The sequence below is a fragment of the Mytilus edulis genome, chromosome 7 (genome assembly GCF_963676685.1).
Source record: "Mytilus edulis chromosome 7, xbMytEdul2.2, whole genome shotgun sequence".
Lineage (NCBI taxonomy): Eukaryota > Metazoa > Mollusca > Bivalvia > Mytilida > Mytilidae > Mytilus > Mytilus edulis.
The window spans coordinates 61,047,887-61,066,581 of NC_092350.1; the positions used below are offsets into that span (position 1 = coordinate 61,047,887).

The 18,695-nt window shown below is 30.9% G+C and overlaps 1 protein-coding gene across 19 annotated transcripts in view; it reads left to right on the forward strand.

The window, feature by feature from the left end:
* LOC139481922 (kinesin-like protein KIF21A) overlaps positions 1-18,695 on the forward strand; it is a 275,709-nt gene that overhangs the window by 200,417 nt on the left and 56,597 nt on the right. For 13 of the 19 annotated variants that reach the window (XM_071265486.1, XM_071265470.1, XM_071265469.1 and 10 more), the window contains 10 exons: positions 95-289; positions 2,121-2,320; positions 3,022-3,198; positions 7,224-7,326; positions 7,796-7,884; positions 9,205-9,345; positions 10,960-11,079; positions 12,170-12,271; positions 14,301-14,469; positions 17,025-17,070. In XM_071265486.1, coding sequence (XP_071121587.1) covers positions 95-289; positions 2,121-2,320; positions 3,022-3,198; positions 7,224-7,326; positions 7,796-7,884; positions 9,205-9,345; positions 10,960-11,079; positions 12,170-12,271; positions 14,301-14,469; positions 17,025-17,070 — 1,342 coding nt within the window. The remainder of the gene's footprint in view (positions 1-94; positions 290-2,120; positions 2,321-3,021; positions 3,199-7,223; positions 7,327-7,795; positions 7,885-9,204; positions 9,346-10,959; positions 11,080-12,169; positions 12,272-14,300; positions 14,470-17,024; positions 17,071-18,695) is intronic. The other 6 variants (XM_071265471.1, XM_071265482.1, XM_071265474.1 and 3 more) reach the window with 1 other exon arrangement.

Genomic DNA, 18,695 nt, shown 5'->3' on the forward strand with positions numbered 1-18,695 from the left:
TGAGAATAAAATATGGAATCACCAATTTCAGTGTTATTTTAATTGTATGAAGAATTAACAACATTATATTTCTTGTACTATTTAATCGTTCAAGATTCAGACAATATACACGAAGATCTTGCTGAGCTGACGTGTGAGATCTCCATCAAACAGAAGCTTGTCGAAGAACTTGAGCAATCACAGAAGAGACTCCACTCTGTGAGGCAGCAGTACGAAGACAAGGTGGTCCAGTTAGTGGAGAAAATTAAATCTATAGAAATGGAGAGGGATACTATTCTATCCAATATTGGTAAAGTCATAAGAGAATTGTTTTATGTTTTATAATGTTAAAGAGCTTACAAAATTTTCCCTCATTTTGTGTTATATATTTAAAATACTGTAAAATCGTTTTCTTGAATACTTTTCTGTCTCAGAAAGCTCAACAAAGGGATAGTGATCCAGCGGCCGTGGCGTTAACAAACTTCTTAAAAGCTTTATATTTTAGAAGGTGGAAGAACTGGATGCTTCATACTTTGTATATAGATGCCTTATGTTATGAAGTTACCGTCTGTCATATGTCCATTCTCCTTGACCTCATTTTCATGGTTCAGTGACTACTTGAAAAAAAAGTTGGAAGATTTTTTGCAATGCTATTTCTCTCTTATTATGAGTAATAGGATAACTATCTTAAGTATGTGCGAACCTTGCAAGGTCCTTGTGCCTGTTATGTCCCTTTATAAATGGAAAAATTGCTGAATTTTTGGTTTCTGTTCTTTAACTTTAGTTTGCCTCAACCAAATGTTATGAAACTTATACTTAATGCTTTTTACAACAAAACACAGATCAAGTTTAATTTTGGTTGTGTCACTTTAATACCGTTCTACCGTTATGCCCCTTTACAAATGGAAAAATTGCTGAATTTTTCGTTTCTGTTCTCTAACTTAAGTTTGCCTCAACTATATGTTATGAAAAGTATGCACAATGCTTATTACCACAAAACTCAGATCAAGTTCAAATTTGGGTAGCATCACTTTTACTGTTCTTGAGTTATGTCCCTTTATAATGCTATATGCAAGCGGGGGCATCATCTGTGTCCCATGGACACATTCCACATTTAGTTATTTTGTGTGGTTTTTTTCTTTCTAATACTATATGCAATAGGTCAACTACATTTGGTTTATGGAAATATTTTACGATGTACATGTGAGTGTGGCAGGTTTTATTTGACCTTGACCTCATTTTCATGGTTCATTACTCAGTGTTAAGTTTTTATGTTTTGGTCTGTTTTTCTTAAACAATAAGGAATAGGTCAACTATATTTGGTGTATGGAATGATTGTAAGGTGTATTTGTCTGTCTGTGAGGTATCATTTGACCTTGACCTCATTTTCATGGTTCATTGGTCAATGTTAAGTTTTCATGGTTAAGTTTGTTTCTTAGATACTATAAGCAATATGTCAACTATATTTAATGCATAGATAGATTGTATAGTGTACATGTCTGTCTGGCATGGTTCATCTGACCTCGATCTCATTTTCATGATTCATTGGTCAATGTTAAGTTTTCCTTGTTAAGTTCGTATCTAGGAAACTATAAGCAATAGGTCAACTATACTTGGTGTATGGAATGATTGTTGGGTGTTCATGAATTTCTGGTTTGGTTTATCTGACCTTGACCTCATTTTCTTGGATCATGTTAAGTTTATGTGATACTTGTAGTAAAGCTTTATATTTAGGACTATCAATATAAAATTAATGGTCAGTAAAGCAGGCAACACATGTCAGCATGTGCACTCTTGTTTTGTTTTAAGCCCTTTTTAGTCAACTCTGTAACGATGTTCTTACTTGGTGGATGTATTCATATTATAGAAGATCCTATTTTAACATTCACAGCGATTAATTTTTTAATTTTATTTTTCAAGTCAAGAAAATAAATTGCATGCAAAAATTATTTGTTTTATAGTATATGTGTACATCATAATTGGTATTTGCATGTATTAATTTAAAAAAAAAAGTCAAAAGTTATATTTAATTAGAACACAATATTATCTTATGGTTAAATTTTGTTTGGGTTTATTTTTCCAAGGTGATATCTATGTATCGCCATCGTCTAATCAATCAATATATAATTTTTATGTAACAGGTTCTATAGAAAGCCAGTCAAGTGATAAAGTCAAGAAAGTTAAAGTAGAATATGATAAAAAGTTGACTGGACTTCAGAATGATCTAAAGAAACTACAGGCAGCCAAGAAAGAACATGCTAAGATGTTGAAAAATCAGTCTCATTATGAAAAACAACTAAAGACACTGCAGCATGAATTAGCTGAGATGAAAAAGACTAAGGTCGGTATACATAATTGAATTTTAAATCACAAAATTCAAACAGAAAAGGGGGGATTTAGATACTGTAAATTCAGAAATTATTGCGATGTTTTTATTATTGCGAAAAATGCGACAGGGTTATAATCTCAATAATTTAAATTCGCATTTAAATATTTTTTCTATGAATTTAACAGGATTTTTCTCAATATCGCAAAAATTAAAATTGCATTTTAGTCCAAAATGACAAAATCACAATAATAAATGCACCCAATAATTTCTGAATTTACAGTAAAGAGTTGTCTGGTTTGAGTCTTGTCCCAGACAGTTTCCAAAATGAAAAGTTTTGTATAAACTACTGTTTATGTAATAGCATTTAGATGTCCATTCAAATCATTTGTGAATGCATATGTAAACCTTTTATTTGAAAGTCCTGCATCTTCATCTCAAACATACTTCTTGAAATAGAAAAGTATGAACATGTCTCTTGTATGGAAATAAATGTTAGTTTTATGAGTAAAAATATGTATGACCAAAAAAATTGGAAAGTTCCCAAGAAAATGTTGTATTTGGGTTTGAATGGGTTCCAATTGCCTCTCTCACTTAAAAAAAAACAACCAAAAAACCAAGTCCAAACACCCCAACAGAAAAAAAGACCTTACACACAGACAGACTTGTTTATTCCTGGAACATCCCTAATTTCAAAACATTTTGATATCTAACAGGTAAAGTTAATGAAACAAGTGAAAGAAGAAGCAGACAGAAACAAACAGTCTGAAGCCAGACGTAATAAAGAGGTGGCACAACTCAAGAGAGATCAAATACAAAAGGAAAATAGAATCAGAAATCTGGAGAAAGAGAAAAAACAGAAGGAAACAGTTCTGAAAAGGAAAGTTGAAGAGGTATGGATAAGTAAAAAATACATTCAAGACCCTAAATGCCGATTTTTATATATCTTTTGTTGTTGGGTAGCTGTTTATCAAATATTTCCTTATAAATGTCAACATTGCATCTGATATTTAGAACACATGTATTTATATATTGATTTAAGTGTGCATGGCGCATGTTTGAGTAATAAACTTCAGAAGTATTAAAATAAGAGATGTTGGGTATTCATAAATGAAACACGATCCAGACACAAAAAAAACCTAAGCCAATATAAAGCTTTCAATGCGGTTTTTTACTGCAATATTTATCCTATGCCAACATTTCATTGTTCATTTAAATGCATTGTTCTAGGCCATGCAATGTGAATAATGAACACAGTATAAATTTTACAGTTCCATCTAAGGCCTAATTCTTGAAGAAAAAAAACTGATGCTTATTTATAGTAGGTTGTAGTGATATGCAGTAATTTGGTAGGAAAAAAATTCTTCTTTTTTCAGTTTTATGAATTTGGCAACTTATTCAGTTGATTTTATTTCTCATATGCTGAAATGATTGAACGTTTTTTGTTTTTTTTTATCCAGTGATAAATATGTCAAAAGTTGATAAATCTAATGAAGTGAGTAATGCAAAGAGGCAAATACTTTAAACATTTTTTGTATACGAAACATTACCCGTATTTAAGAAGCTGGCATTTTTTTTGTGATTAATGTTTTTCATAAAAGTAGAGGCCATGTTGAATTACCCAGTCTGGCAGATACTCTCTTTTGTTCTTGAAAATTTTGTGAATGATAAATAAACATTGATATCTTAATTTCTTAAATATATGTAGGTTGATTGATAAGAAATTAAATTTAATTAATCAACACTAATTATCTTGGTTGACAGGAATTACAAAAAGAGGTTGTATTTTGTGTGAAGTTTTAACATATTTTTACTTCATTATGAGCACACATTGAACACTTTCAAAAATACTAACACCATACATAAAATTTTAACATTTTCATTTTCAACAGCCAAAAACAAAAAATGATAATTGCACTGTGTTGTTGCTTTACATTCATGCAGGATGCAATTATAAATCCTCTTGCAAATTCTGTGGATTCATTATTATTCGTGGGATATTAGTTTTCATGGATTTTGTGTCTATGAGTAAATCATGAATTCAAATGATTAACAAAGTATAAAATTTCTATAGAATTATAAGCAAACTTTTGTAAAAACCAAGAAATCAACATGCATGGAAAATACCATTGTTCACAATCCACTGAAATTGATTCCCACGAGAATAAATTAATATTTGTGTCAATGTACCGGTAATTTTTATGCCGCATTTATGGGCACTATGTTTTTCGGTCTGTGCATCCGTTCGTCCATCTGTCATTTTGTCCATCCATTCATCTGTCTGTTTGTTTGTTTGTCTGTCCTGCTTCAGGTTAAAAATTTTCAATAAAGTATTTGGTCAAGGTAGTTTTTGATGAAGTTGAAGTCCAATCAATTTGAAACTTAGTACACATGTTCCCTAAGATATGATCAATCTAGTTTTAATGCCAAATTAGAGTTTTGACCCCAATTTCATGGTCCACTAAACATAGAAAATGATAGTGCGAGTGGGGCATCCGTGTACTATGAACACATTCTTGTTTAAGTTTTCATCAATATGATATTACTCATTGTCTTTTCTTGTTTTGACTAAACTGCAGTTTGGAGCCTCATGTCACAATATGTGTTTCATTGTATACTGCATAACATTTGTTTTAAGCATCTATGGCAATAGAGGAATATAGTTTGTCAGTTTAAAGGTGTATGTAATAATAGGTTCACCTTGACCTATATTTTATGCATGGTTGACTGATATAGTTTTCTGTTAGGGCTAAATCCAGTGTGTCTCAAAATGATATTTATGTACAAGTAAGTGCTTAGATGGCATGAAAAGTTAAATGTAACTTGCAATTCATAAAGTCATGAGATTGTTTCATGGAACATAGGCAACTAAAGTTCATGGGACAATGATATTTCATTAATGAACATATCTGTAGTAATGAAGGTCCATGCAAATACTGGTCGACTTTTTAACCAAGTCATACTTGTTATATGTAAAATGCTCCAGATATAATCTAGTCCATACATGTGATGGACTGTAAAATTCAGATCAGGAGATTTGGAAATTTTGGTCAGGAGATTGGACCTCAGATCAGGAGGTTTTTTATCGACATATTTTTCGTCGTAAAACTAACCGTATGATGTTTTTTTTTCTTCAATCTTCCTTGTGAATGGCATTAGTTAAAGTCTGCATATATTAAGGAATAATTGAGAAGAATCTTTTTTTCTTTTATTTTACGATGAGAATATTTTTTTCTTTTGTTTTACATTGTTGATTGCTGATGAGAATCTTTTTTTCTTTTGTTTTACATTGTTGATTGCTGATGAGAATCTTTTTTTATTTGTTTTTCATTGGCATTGGCTTGAGATATAAGAGAGATTTATGCTATACATTTATTACATAATAAATAAATAATAAATTAACAAACATTGTTGATCTTTGTCAAATATTTCTGTTGTTTTGAAACTGGTGTCTTTGAAGACGGAGATAACTGTCGTTTTGGCATTTTGAACACATAATGGTGTACAAAATAATGAATTTGCTTATATAATTTTTCAGTCAGCTTGTGTAGCAAACAGCTCACATTGAGCTGAAACCATTCCTTTTTCCAGTATTTTCATCTCGAGATTTTCATATACAATAAGTGTTTTTCTTGGCATCAAAAAACTTCCGATAAATTTTTGGACAACAACATTCCATTTTCCATCAATGCCGGTATTTATCGGTATTTGCCTTTAATCATCCTTGGCGTGTGCCATAAACAGAAGCCACATCGAGTAATTGATATACAAACACCTTATGATTGTTCAATCAAACTATTATCACTTGTTAATTAGCCTTTAGCGAGAAATAAAATCTCCACATGTTGCGTAATCAGGTAATGTCAGTTACACCGGATACGTTCGATAAACCTCCTGTTTTTACGACTTAAAAAATCTCGGGTTTTTACGATCTCAATGATAAATTTTGTAAACAAAATAGTAAAAATGGCGACTGAAAATTATCATTCATGAAATTTTTTCTACACGGGATTTTTTTCTCTTCGACGGGAGGACGGGAGGGGACCCCTGAAAACGGGAGTTTTGTACTCCCGTCGGGAGGTTCACATGTATGCTAGTCCAATATAAGTAGAATTGTTGAATAGATTAGCTGTGATATATCTGGAACTACCCCATTTTGTTTAAGCACAAATGCATGTGACTAGTAGATTATTGAAATAACCATTTTGTTTAAACACAAAAATGACTTTTGATTTTAAAAAAAATTTTATCTCTCGAAAATTATAAAAATGAAAAGTTTTTTTGCCTTTTACATTACCGTTTTTTAAATGTAACATTTTCATTTTCATATTTTTTTAGTGTCTTGTTAAACATTTTTATGCTTATGCTTGTATATGAACATTATTTTCACAAATATATTCACTTTTCATTTGTGTTCAGTGTCTTTTCCCTACGCATTATATTGTAATTTTCAAGTGATGTTTTACACTGCTAGATAGTACCAAAACACTTTTTAAAAATGAGACATTTTGTTAAAAAAATGTTATATATATTTATGAACACAAATAAATCCAATAATATTGCACATGGCTGGAGCAATGTTGCTGTACATGTAGTTTTGAAAAACTGCAATGCAATGCAGTCAGCTACATGAAACACCTGCAAGGTAAAAGGATACAAAAAGCTAGTAAAAGGTTTTATACCTGTCCTACTCTAAATTGGAATATAGAAATGCCTTAAAATACTTTTAATTGGCAATAAAAAAGGAGTATTAATATAATATTTGTCTGTTTTTGTCAAGTTTATTAATTTTTTTTTACATTTCTGGACCTAAAAAATAAAGCTGTTTAAATTTAGCCTTGCATGAGTTTTGAAAAATGACAAAATCTGAAATATTGAATGCTTGAAGTAACAATTAAAAGCTTTTTTTACATCAAAGGTTGAGTCACTGAGGAAGAGAAACAAGCCCATGTCAGTAAGAACAGCTGGCAGAATAGGAAGATATGACAGACCAGCTACTATACCTATCAGTAATATTGGAGGTAATAAACACACAACAACCATGTGTTGTATTTAGCCATTTAAAAATGATATTGCAGTATTAGCAATACCTTTAAGTGTTGGAACTTACTCTTACCATTCTACTATGACTTTACCAAACACAAATTTAGTTGTCAATTTTGAAGTTACATCTCACAGGGAAAATTACATTTTCCATACAGTAAAAAATGCTATGGTGCTTTTGAGACAGAAAAATCACACAAATAATAAGGATTAAAATTCTAACGTAATTGAAAATTTTGAAGGCTATTTTAAAGTCTGCAATTGTGAAGAAAAGTCAATTTCTGCAAACAGAATTTTAAAAAGATACCGGAAAGTAGTAATTTAATGGTGAAGTTTATTTAAATAGCCCATATGTAGAACAATTATTTTGGTCCAACTTCTTTCACATACTTTATGGAGTGATTTAAAAAAAAAAAATATTACTATATAATACTATGAATGTTGTAGTGCCAGTAACATCATCACCAAGGAGACGGCGGAGAGGGACCTTTTCTGCTAAAGCTGCAAAACAGAAATGGGATGCCATTGAGAAAAACGTGAGTGTATATTTTTACTGATCTAAAGTTGTCACATTTTTGTAAGTTAATCAGTTGACCGATATTAAATGTATTGACAAGGTTAAGTTAGAAATAGAAAAACTATTCCTTCAGGTTGTCTATATATAGCTACAGAAGGGACATTTTTTGATTGAACAAGCTGTATTTTAAAGGTGGTAGTAGATGCAGATGTCCTTGCTAAATGCATTGAAAAGGAGTAAGTTCGGTAAGGGCCATATTTGGCCCCAATTATAAAGTCTATAGTTACAAGACAAAAAATGTTTTAAGTTGCCGTAAAGACATGAGAGAAAGTTGAACAGAACTGTTTTTGTCAAAGTTTAATTCTAACACGTTGATTTTTACATCCCAAAAAGGTCAACATAAGGGATTTTGATGAAATTTGACAAAATCAGCTGGGTTTCAACCAAATAAAGGACCAGGAAACATAGAGCGCAGGCGTCGACAAGCTTAATATTCATATGAGACATGTGAAATGTCTTCACAAACATTATTTTAAAAGATCTTTGTTGTCGACGTATGTGCTCTATGTTTCCTGTCCAATAATCTATGGAAATTTGTCCATTTTCATTGATTTTTTGTGAAAAATCAATATGAGTACAACTTGTGACGTCATAATGAAACGCAGAAACGCAAAATTTTCAACAAAATGGCTTATATCCTATCTAGTCAATGTATTAGCTATAATTTAGCGTCATATTGGTCAATAAATCCGAATTTGAAATTTACGTTAAAAAAGTGGGCCATTTTAGGACCTTATCGAACATACTCCTTTCAGTTTGCAAATTAGAGCACATACAAATAAAAGGGGACTGGGATATATTTGGATGAAACTAAAACCTAATAGGGATAAAAAAAAAATCTATTGGTCAACATTAAGATTTCAACTGAAGACAACCTAATTAATTGAATATTTTGCATCTTATTACTGCCAAAAATGTGCCATACTTAAATTAAGATATAAGTTTAATGATTAACTCCTTTCCTTGGGTATCATTTTCCTTAAGTTATAGATAAAGTTATCCTATAAATTGTGAATATTACAAAATATATAAAGAAACCGATTATAGCTAACAGTAACTTTACTTAAAAACTTATTGCTTATTTGAATTATAATTGTAGTAAAGTCAGTGATCCAATATGAATTGATATTAAAAAAATGTTGAAGTTTGGAAAAAGAATCTATGTTTCTTGACTTCGTGCAAGAATTACTAGAATTATTTCTTAGGTAAGGGGAGATAAGCTAACCATGCTGAAAACTGTACCTTTCAACAGATTTACTTATTTTGTTTTTTGTTATAGATATCATCTGTGATAACAAAGAAACAAACTATATCCAACATGGAGAAAGATATGGAAATATGGCTGAAACAGAGAGAAAAGACTTGTAAAAAGAGAGAAAAATATATGAAGAAAAGAGAAGGTGCTATAGCCTCTGGCAAGGTATATATATAGTATAATGCATGTGGAATTTAGTAAACTTCTGAGAAATTAATGATAATGACAGATGGGTGTTTAATGTCCAGCCGGAAATAAAATGCATATATTCAGGACGAGAACATGTTAATGGCATATGAATATTAACCCTGCTTTGTACTAGACCTACACTCTGTGCTGGATTTTTAATGCTTTTCTTCTGCAGGAAGACATGTCACCCTACCTGGATACATTATTTTTACTCTGAGCCATACAGCCAATGCTCTCAATATTGTGTGCATGTATATAATTAGTAAAGAAGCAGAAAATACCAATTTTAAAGTCTTTGGTTGGACCGAATTTTAAAGCAGCAGGTGTTAAAACCCATGGTCTCCTGCTCTAGAGGCGAACACACTACCTTTCTCAGAAAATAAGAATTAATATGTAATGTGCTTAAAAAGTGAGAAATGATTTTTTTTTAGCTTTGAATGCTATCAATAAAGGAGAAGGATATGATAAGGCCATTCTTTGACTCCTTGAATTTGAAATCAGAAAGTATTATGGGTTTATTAAATAATATCCTGTTTTTAGACAACAATAGTATGTCAGAAATCAGTACTGTAAATTCATGAATTTTGACTTGCATATTTGCCAAATTTGGTCTTTAAACTTCTTTCATGTATTGAAAAACCGGCGTGGGATGTTTGTGCTTTTTTAAATGGACATTTGCGCTTTTTATAAAAGAACATTTGCGCTTTTTATTTAGGACATTTGCGCTTTTACAATATTTACTTCTCACGACTTCCCTCCTATTTTATCCGGGTTTTAGACCGGCAGTTTTGACCTGACAGAGTTAAAGTCGTATTTTTTTCATTATGGTGAAAAGTCATTACATAGCACATTTGTGTTTAAAAGTCATTTCATAGCACATTAATATAGTTATATATACCTTAAAGTAAGCATTCTACAGATATAAAAACACGTATAGTCATCACAGATCAGTTTTAGCTTAATATCTGAAGCTCAAGGAATGAGCTCTTGTAATCTGTCCTGACTGGTATTTCACCCATATTTCAAATAAATACTCTAGTTTCTTTTTCTCAATCCTTGACTGAGGTTCCTGTTCAACAATATAACGAAATTTAATGTAATTAACCGACTGTTGTTCAATGACAAAAAAAAAACATCGTGACATATACATTTTTGTACTAGTCTATAACTTTAAACTCTATTTTAAAGACTTTGTCAATGTGCTAACTAACAACAAATATAATTTGAATTTATTTACGTTATCATTATAACTCATTAAGGTTACAGACTAGAAGACTATAGATAAAAAGCGCAAATGTCCGGTCAATTTAATACAGTAGTATCAAAATTTAAAGCGCAAATGTCCATAGTGTTTGAAGTGCAAATGTCCTATCGTGTTACAGGTAAAAAAGCGCAAACGTCCTGTGCCCTGAAAAACTGTCAAATTAGCCTCATTTTGAGATATTGAATACCTTATAGATACAAGGAAATCCTTTCTTATATATATTTCTTAAATATATTTTGTTGTTTTGTTGCTGTCTCATAGAGATATACCCAATATCCATTATCATATATTTTGTAAAATATATTGTGTTTTTTGTTTTCCAATAGGAACCAGCTGTGATCAAAGATTTAAATGATGTGATAGAACATTTGAGTAATCAAGTTCTAGTGGCCCAGGAAAATATCACTGAATGTCAAGCTAATGTCATGCAAATGGAAGAAACTAAGGCAAGTTACATCAAACATATTTATAGAACATCTAAGTAGCTCAGGAAAATATCACTGAATATCAAGCTAATATCAGGCAAATGAAAACTAAGGTTAACCCTTTCACCGATTGCTGCCCAGACAGAAGCTACTCTGAGACGATGGCTTCCCTGGCTACTTTTACTCAAGTGGGAGACCTTCATAATAAATGTCAATAAAAACTTGTTTATAGTTATTTGTGTATTTATTTCATTCACTAACACCATGTTCACAGTTTTGTTCATGTTTTGATAATTTTTTCTTCATAAAATATTCAAATTTTCAAATTTTCGGCATTATCTCGGTGAAATTCTCAAAATTCTGCTTTAAGACCCCAAATCGTAATTTTTTAACCCAAAACGGCAAAATTTTGAAAAATTTTATGAGGCTGTACAAATTCCTCACACTGAACGATGTCCATTCCAAGTGTTTTGTATATAAAACAACATTTTATGTCTAAAAAGTATACTAGTTTGGCTTCAATTCTTCATTATTCTTTCAAAAAAAATGTTCCCTCATTTCAAATTCTCGTAAATTCCGTAAATTTCGTTTGATTTTGACACGGTTTTCAACAAACGGAAGCGCCATGTTTACACTTTCATCCGGGTATTCATCAAAGAAAGATTACTCATGTTTGCACTGTTTTGAGCGGGAAATATAAAAGAGGTATTCCGATCCCGGTAAAACGGGACTCATCGTCAGCTGTCTGAAGCGTGAATCCCGGTAAACCGGGACTCATCGGCGAAAGGGTTAATAACATCAGATCTATTTATAGAATATCCAAGTAATCAAGTTCTAGTGGCTCAGGAAAATATCAAAGTCTGGCTAATATAATACAAAAATTAAATCAAATTGATAGCTGGTTATTTAATATATTCAAATAAACTAAGGAATATTTTGATATTGCTGCAATATTATAGGAACGTTAGTTTATTTCTGACAACCTTCCAGAAACTTTTCAGATGAAGAACAGCAATGCTTTTGTTCTAAATGAGATTTTTGTCAAGCATTCATCAACCTGACCTCCTTTATAATTAAATTATGATAAATTCTCTTAATGTAATTTGTACAGGATGAAGCTGAAGTCATTGATGTTGCTACTGTTGTAAACAAATGTGGGTTAGATGAAGCTCAATATCTGTTGGAACACTTTATACAAATGAGTATAACCAAGGTGTGTACACTTAATTATTTGATAGAGTACTGGGGATTAATTAGTCCCCTACCGACGAAGTCGAAGGGGACTTTAGGTTTGCATTCCGTCTGACTGTCTGTCTGTGTTTACGTCTGTCTGTCTGTCCATCTGTCAGTCCGGCAAATCAGTTTTCCAGACTTTTTATTCTTCGTGCTTGAAGATATATGATATTTGGTTTATTGTTTTATCATGACAAGTTACAGGTCAAGTTCAATTTTCAAGATTTTAGCTTTCTCTTTGTTCAGTTAAAGCCCTTTTCCTAGAATTAAATTTTTGATGAAATACTTATTAATTAGTAGATTTCAGTTCAAAGGTAAATAACTCATTTTTTAAAAGATTTTTAAAAAAGAAAATGACATTTTGGAATTTTTTCCTTTTCTTTTGTAAATTGTTTGAAGAATAATAACAGACTTCCCGGTGTCCTACATGCTCCCTTGGGCGGTGTTGGGATGGGGATTGATCTGGTGGTGGGTTAATATTGTAAAGGACACATCTCCATTAATCCTTAGGGAGTGTACATGGATCCGCTGTACCCTTGCAGTCAATCAAGGGGTGCGTCTATACTGGCGGAATCTCGAAGTACATACATACATACATACAGTAGTAGGTTTGTTTGTCATTCTTGAAGATATTGATTTGATAATTAGTATATAGTTTTATCATGACAAGTTACAGATCAAGTTGGAATTTTTTTCCAGTCTGATGATTTGTGCATGAGTTATGGTCTTTGGACATAGAAAATTCACTTGAATAATCAGTTTTCAACAGTTATTTTCGTCATGCTTGTTTATTTTCGTGGATTGAAAAAAACTTACATTTTTATGGATATTTAATTTCATGGTTTTGCCAAAATCTGCATACATCCCTATGTTACTTTTGTTATTCTTTGAACATCGTTCACCTTTTCTCACGAAATCCACGAAAATTGGTAGCCAACGAATAATAATTAATCCACAGTACGTTATTAAATTTATATACATAAGCTTAAAAGAAATATTCCGGGGCTGACACAATTTCTTATGCTAGCTATAGTTTTTAGTAATCTGAATTTTTGATATTTTGATATATTACAATACAGTCTAATGATAGTTATGATATAGTACAAACACAATTGTTTGTGATGAACATTTGTCTCTCTTGCGTATTAAAAGTTATGACTACATTTCTATAAAGATAAGGTGTGGTATGACTGTCAATGAGACAACTTTCCACAATAGACTGAATTATGTAGAACTTAGCAAACTATAAGTCTTTGTACGGCCTTTAAAAATGAGCAAAACCCATTGAGCACAGCAAGCTATAAAAGGCCCTGATGTTTGTCTGTTAAAAGAAAATGAGGAAAAACTTTTTTCCTGGGTTAAAATCACAGATATTGAAATGAGATATAAAAAAAATCACAGATATTGGAATGAGATATAAAAAAAATCACAGATATTGAAATGAGATATAAAAAAAATCACAGATATTGGAATGAGATAAAGAAAAAGAAAAATCACAGATACTGTGGATTCATTATTATTCGTTGGATACCAATTTTCGTGGATTTCGTGGGCACAGTCAAACCACGAAATTAAATATTCAACGAATGATAATTTTTCTATAGGTTTGTATGCAGACTTCAGCAAAACAACGAATATGCAAGTTTTTCTTAATCCATGAAAATTGGTACCCACGAAAATAAATGAATCCACAGTATTGGAATTAGATATAAAAAAAAAAAAAAAATCACATAATGGAATGAGATAAAAAAAAATCACAGATATTGGAATGAGATAAAAAAAATCACAGATATTGGAATGAGATATAAAAAAAAAATATTCACAGATATTGGAATGAGGTAAAAAAAAATAAAAATATTCACAGATATTGGAATGAGATAAAAAAAAAAATAACAAATAAAATCATTGATATCAAAATGAGATAAATAAAAAATCATTGATATTGATATGAGATTAAAAAGAAACATGAAAGCATAAATCAACCAAAATTATGATTATTTCTACTGCAGGGTGTAGCATTGTCACAGAAAGATGCAGAGATTCGAGAGCTTCAGGCCCAGCTTCATCAGACAGAACTAAACAACACATTACAACAAGATCTGTTGAAACACATGATTAATGATAGGGTCGATATTGAGGTCGATAACCTGATGACCAATGCCACCGATGGTATGTTAGGTGTGTAACAGTGAAAATTTAGTTATTTGTCAAATTATATCAATTTTGGATATCCAAACAGCTTAAAAGCCATATTTCTTTCACCACATAATTTACAGGTTAAACAAATGGTACTACATCATTGCACAAAGCCATGTAATCTTCCCTCTTGACAGCTGTCTTCACTGGGCCGTTGGGCTTGTTGTTAATTGTGAAAACTGTATTGTTGACAAAGGGCACCTGGAACAATACATTTAATCTATGAGTTAATCATTTTTTGAATAACATAATTGAAAATTTCTCAATGGCTATGGGAAATGGCTCCCCAACATGAAGGTATTCATTATGGAGGGTGGTAAAGGGTTATTTTCGTGCAACGTGATCGCCGTTTTTTATTTCACGTTCAACGTGTTTTTACTTTTTTATTTGACGTTCAGTCGTGCAAGACAGGTGCCTCGTTCGACGTGTTCTGCTTATTTAATTTTACGTGCATCGTGATTTTCAAAGTCTTATTTTGCGTGCTCGGTATTTTTCAAATAAAATTCAAACACTTGACAGGGATCGTCAAGAAATACTTTTTTAAAAGCCGTAAACCAATTATATCATAAATGTATATACTAAATCGGGAATATCAAGTAAAACAAAGAGTTAATATATACAAGAAGACAGTGACTCAGTCACAAAAGGTTCAAATAAAAGTATTTATTTTTCATGCAACGTTCATTACAGAAATTATTTCACGTTTTTTTCGTGCAAGCACCCCCCTTAACCACCCTCATTATGCACAAATTTCAAAAAAAAAACCCAACATGGTAATAAATAATGAAGAAAATCCATATTTTTCGGAAATTCATATTATTTGGATCAGTCTGAAGACAAAAACATCTAAAAGATGGGAGTAAAAATGAATTTTATAGTTCATTGGATTTTAACCAGATAAGATTATCCCAGATCTTATCATTATTACTGATAAGAGTAAAGAAATATGGATTATTATTTTTTATGTTGTCTCTTGTTTAACAGTCATCAGGAAAAGTATGTATAACCTCTGATTAAAAAATGTAAAAAAACTGGAGAAGGTTGCTTTTAACTTTTGTTGTGCTTTGATACAAGTAGATTTTTTTGCTATAATTCTTGCTTTTTATCATGTTTATATTGAATGAACACAACCTATTACGTGGCTTGTGGAAATGAGTGAATGAATTCATTGGATTGTTTGCTGTGCAATTTACTTGATTAAAACATACTCTATTCTGTGCTTTCATAATCTTTTCTAAAATTAATTCTCTGATGAATTATAGGTAAAGAATGTTGAATGAATGGTCATAAGTCTTTGTTTCAATCATCGCTGTAAAGTTTCTCTAAAATGATATTATTCATCCAGAAACATTCATAAGGTTGTACCTGTACTGTGAATTTATTTATTTTCATGGGTACCAATTTTCATGGATTGCGGAAACCTTGCATTTTTATGCCCCACCTAAGATAGTAGAGGGGCATTATGTTTTCTGGTCTGTGCCTCCGTTCGTCTGTGCCTCCGCTCATCCGTCTGTGCGTCCGTTTGTCCGTCTGTGCGTCCGTTCGCTTCAGGTTAAAGTTTTTGGTCAAGGTAGTTTTTGAAGAGGTTGAAGTCTAATCAACTTGAAACTTAGTACACATGTTCCGTATGATATGATCTTTCTAATTTTAATTCCAAATTAAAGTTTTGACCCCAATTTCACGGTCCACTGAACATAGAAAATGATAGTGCGAGTGGGGCATCCATGTACTTGGGACACATTCTTGTTGTGGATATGTGATTTTGTGGTTCTGCAAAAGTGTAGATACTTCTTTATATAAATTTGTATTTCGTTGAACATTTAAATTTGTTGTTCACATGTACCCTTGAAACCCACGAAAATTGGTATCCAATGAATAATAATGACTCCACAGTAGATCAAATGCATGTTTCTGCTTCATATCAAAATTTTGTTTAATGTCTTTAGCTAAGTCTATACTAAATAATTTTAACTTTCTACATCTGGCTGATAATATTGATATTGCTGTTATAAAATGTTATAGCTGTCATAAATGTTATAGCAAATTTCTAAACATGATAGATAGCAACCAACGACAACCACTGACTAACAGGTGTCAAACTTGTGACAGGCACATACAGAAGGTTGAGGAGGAGTTAAACATGGTTTTGAGTGCTCAACCCTTCCCAAGCGTAGGACAGTGATGTAACAGCACAACAATAGAAGACCATAAAAATCAGTTTGAAATTGCTTGTCCCATCAGACTTGAATACAAATACACCTTATTTCTATGTGGAAATCTGTTCCGCTTGACACGAGAATCTGTCCCACTAAAAGTTTTGACGTCATTCAACAATCACTTATCTATTGCGGTGTCAGATATTTTCTATTATGACATCAAACATTTACGGGAACTTTTATGTGATGTCGAGTAATGGCGGACAAATAGCAAAAGGGCTAAAGATTAAGTGAAAAACTATTGAAAGTGTTGACAAGCAGCAAAAATAATGCATGTATTTTGATATGATAGAATAATGTTTTTTTCTGTGTTTTTCATAGATTTAGACAGTTCGACAGATTCATCCTCATCATCACCTGCAGAAAGGTATGTGTCGTCTGCTAATGTTTTGATTCTAGATTATAGACTGCATCATTGCTTAAGAACTGATTTTAAAATAATTTGAATGAAATTTCTTGTAGTTGTCAAATACATTGTAGAAAATTAAAAATATTAATAAAAAGACATGATGATTGACAGAAAGTAAGGCTAGTTGGAAGAAAGGAAGAAAATATAAAGATAGCAAAGCTGTAATGTGGTGCTTTCTGAAATTTTCTACCATCCAATTTGCTTTTATTTTTTGGCAGTTGTTATGTATTTTGTTTCATCTTGTATATTTGAAGAATTGAATAAACTGCTGGTATTTCTGGAAAAGGATTAACAATAAATTTTGGCTCTTTATTTTTCAAATTATCTTGCTATATTGAATGAAAAGTTAACAAAGGTGCAATCTTAAAAAAATCTTTAAAATGTTTTTAAATATAAAAAGAAATTAAATTTTAAAGGATACAAGCAAAAATATGTCTTAAGATATACAGGATGAACATTGCATATTGAGCATTATATGTTAAAATCAAATTATAATAGTATTACAATTCTGACTTAGAATCTTGCATAGTAATTTGACAGCATGAATTGTTGGTGTTGGGTTATTGTTAGTAAGGGTACAGTTATTTTTCATTATTTCAAAGTAATATATATGTATATATTTTTATTTGATATCTCTTGTCACAAATCTCAAGATTATCTCAAATATTTCTTGAAGTTTATTTTTGATAATATTGTTTAGAGAGCTCAATATCAAAATTATTACTCAAATAACATAAATATGATTCATTTTCATTTTATTCAAAATATGAAATACAAAGTTAATTTTAATTACTTGGATGCTAATATTGTAATCTGGATTTTTTTTGTATTTAAATATGTAAAATTGACATGTACTTTGAAATAATGGGAGATAACTGTGTCTGTTGCACAGATGAAAAATCGTGTTTTGGGATAAACTTATTTGAAAAAGATATGGTTATTGCATTAAAACATATATTGAAATTATGTTAAGTTGAACATATCGCAATACTAATCTCAAATACAGATCTAAAATTTGTACAGCCAAGAAGATTCAAGTTTACTGTATAGTTTTGTCTTATACTTATAAAATTTCTACACATCTTAAAAGCATTGCAAATGATCTTTGTGAATTTTAGTCTGATTTATTGTATATTTTTAAGACATTTTTATTTATGAAAAATAATTGTTGAGCAATACTTCAAACTAAATATATAGGGAAAAAATTGTGAAAGTTGTTTTAACATGCATATTGTTGTAGTTTGTTTTGGAAGGGAAATCAAGGATGGCAGCAGAAAAATGTAGAAAAATGACATAGGGAGAACAATTTAAAAAAAATGTACCTTAACAAATGTGATTTAAATATACCAGTAACTAATATCAATTACTCAAGTTTTTAATATTTAAAAAAGCATCTCTATATTATTTAATGTAAAAAAAAAATAGAAATATATGATCATACATGTATAGGTATATTTATATATATAAGTAGAAATATGAATCTGTAATTTTTACATGAAAAGTTGAGGAGTATTATGTATTCCCAATATCTGGGCATTAATTTACTGCAGTTTAGGTGTTATTAAAATTTCAAAAGAATATTC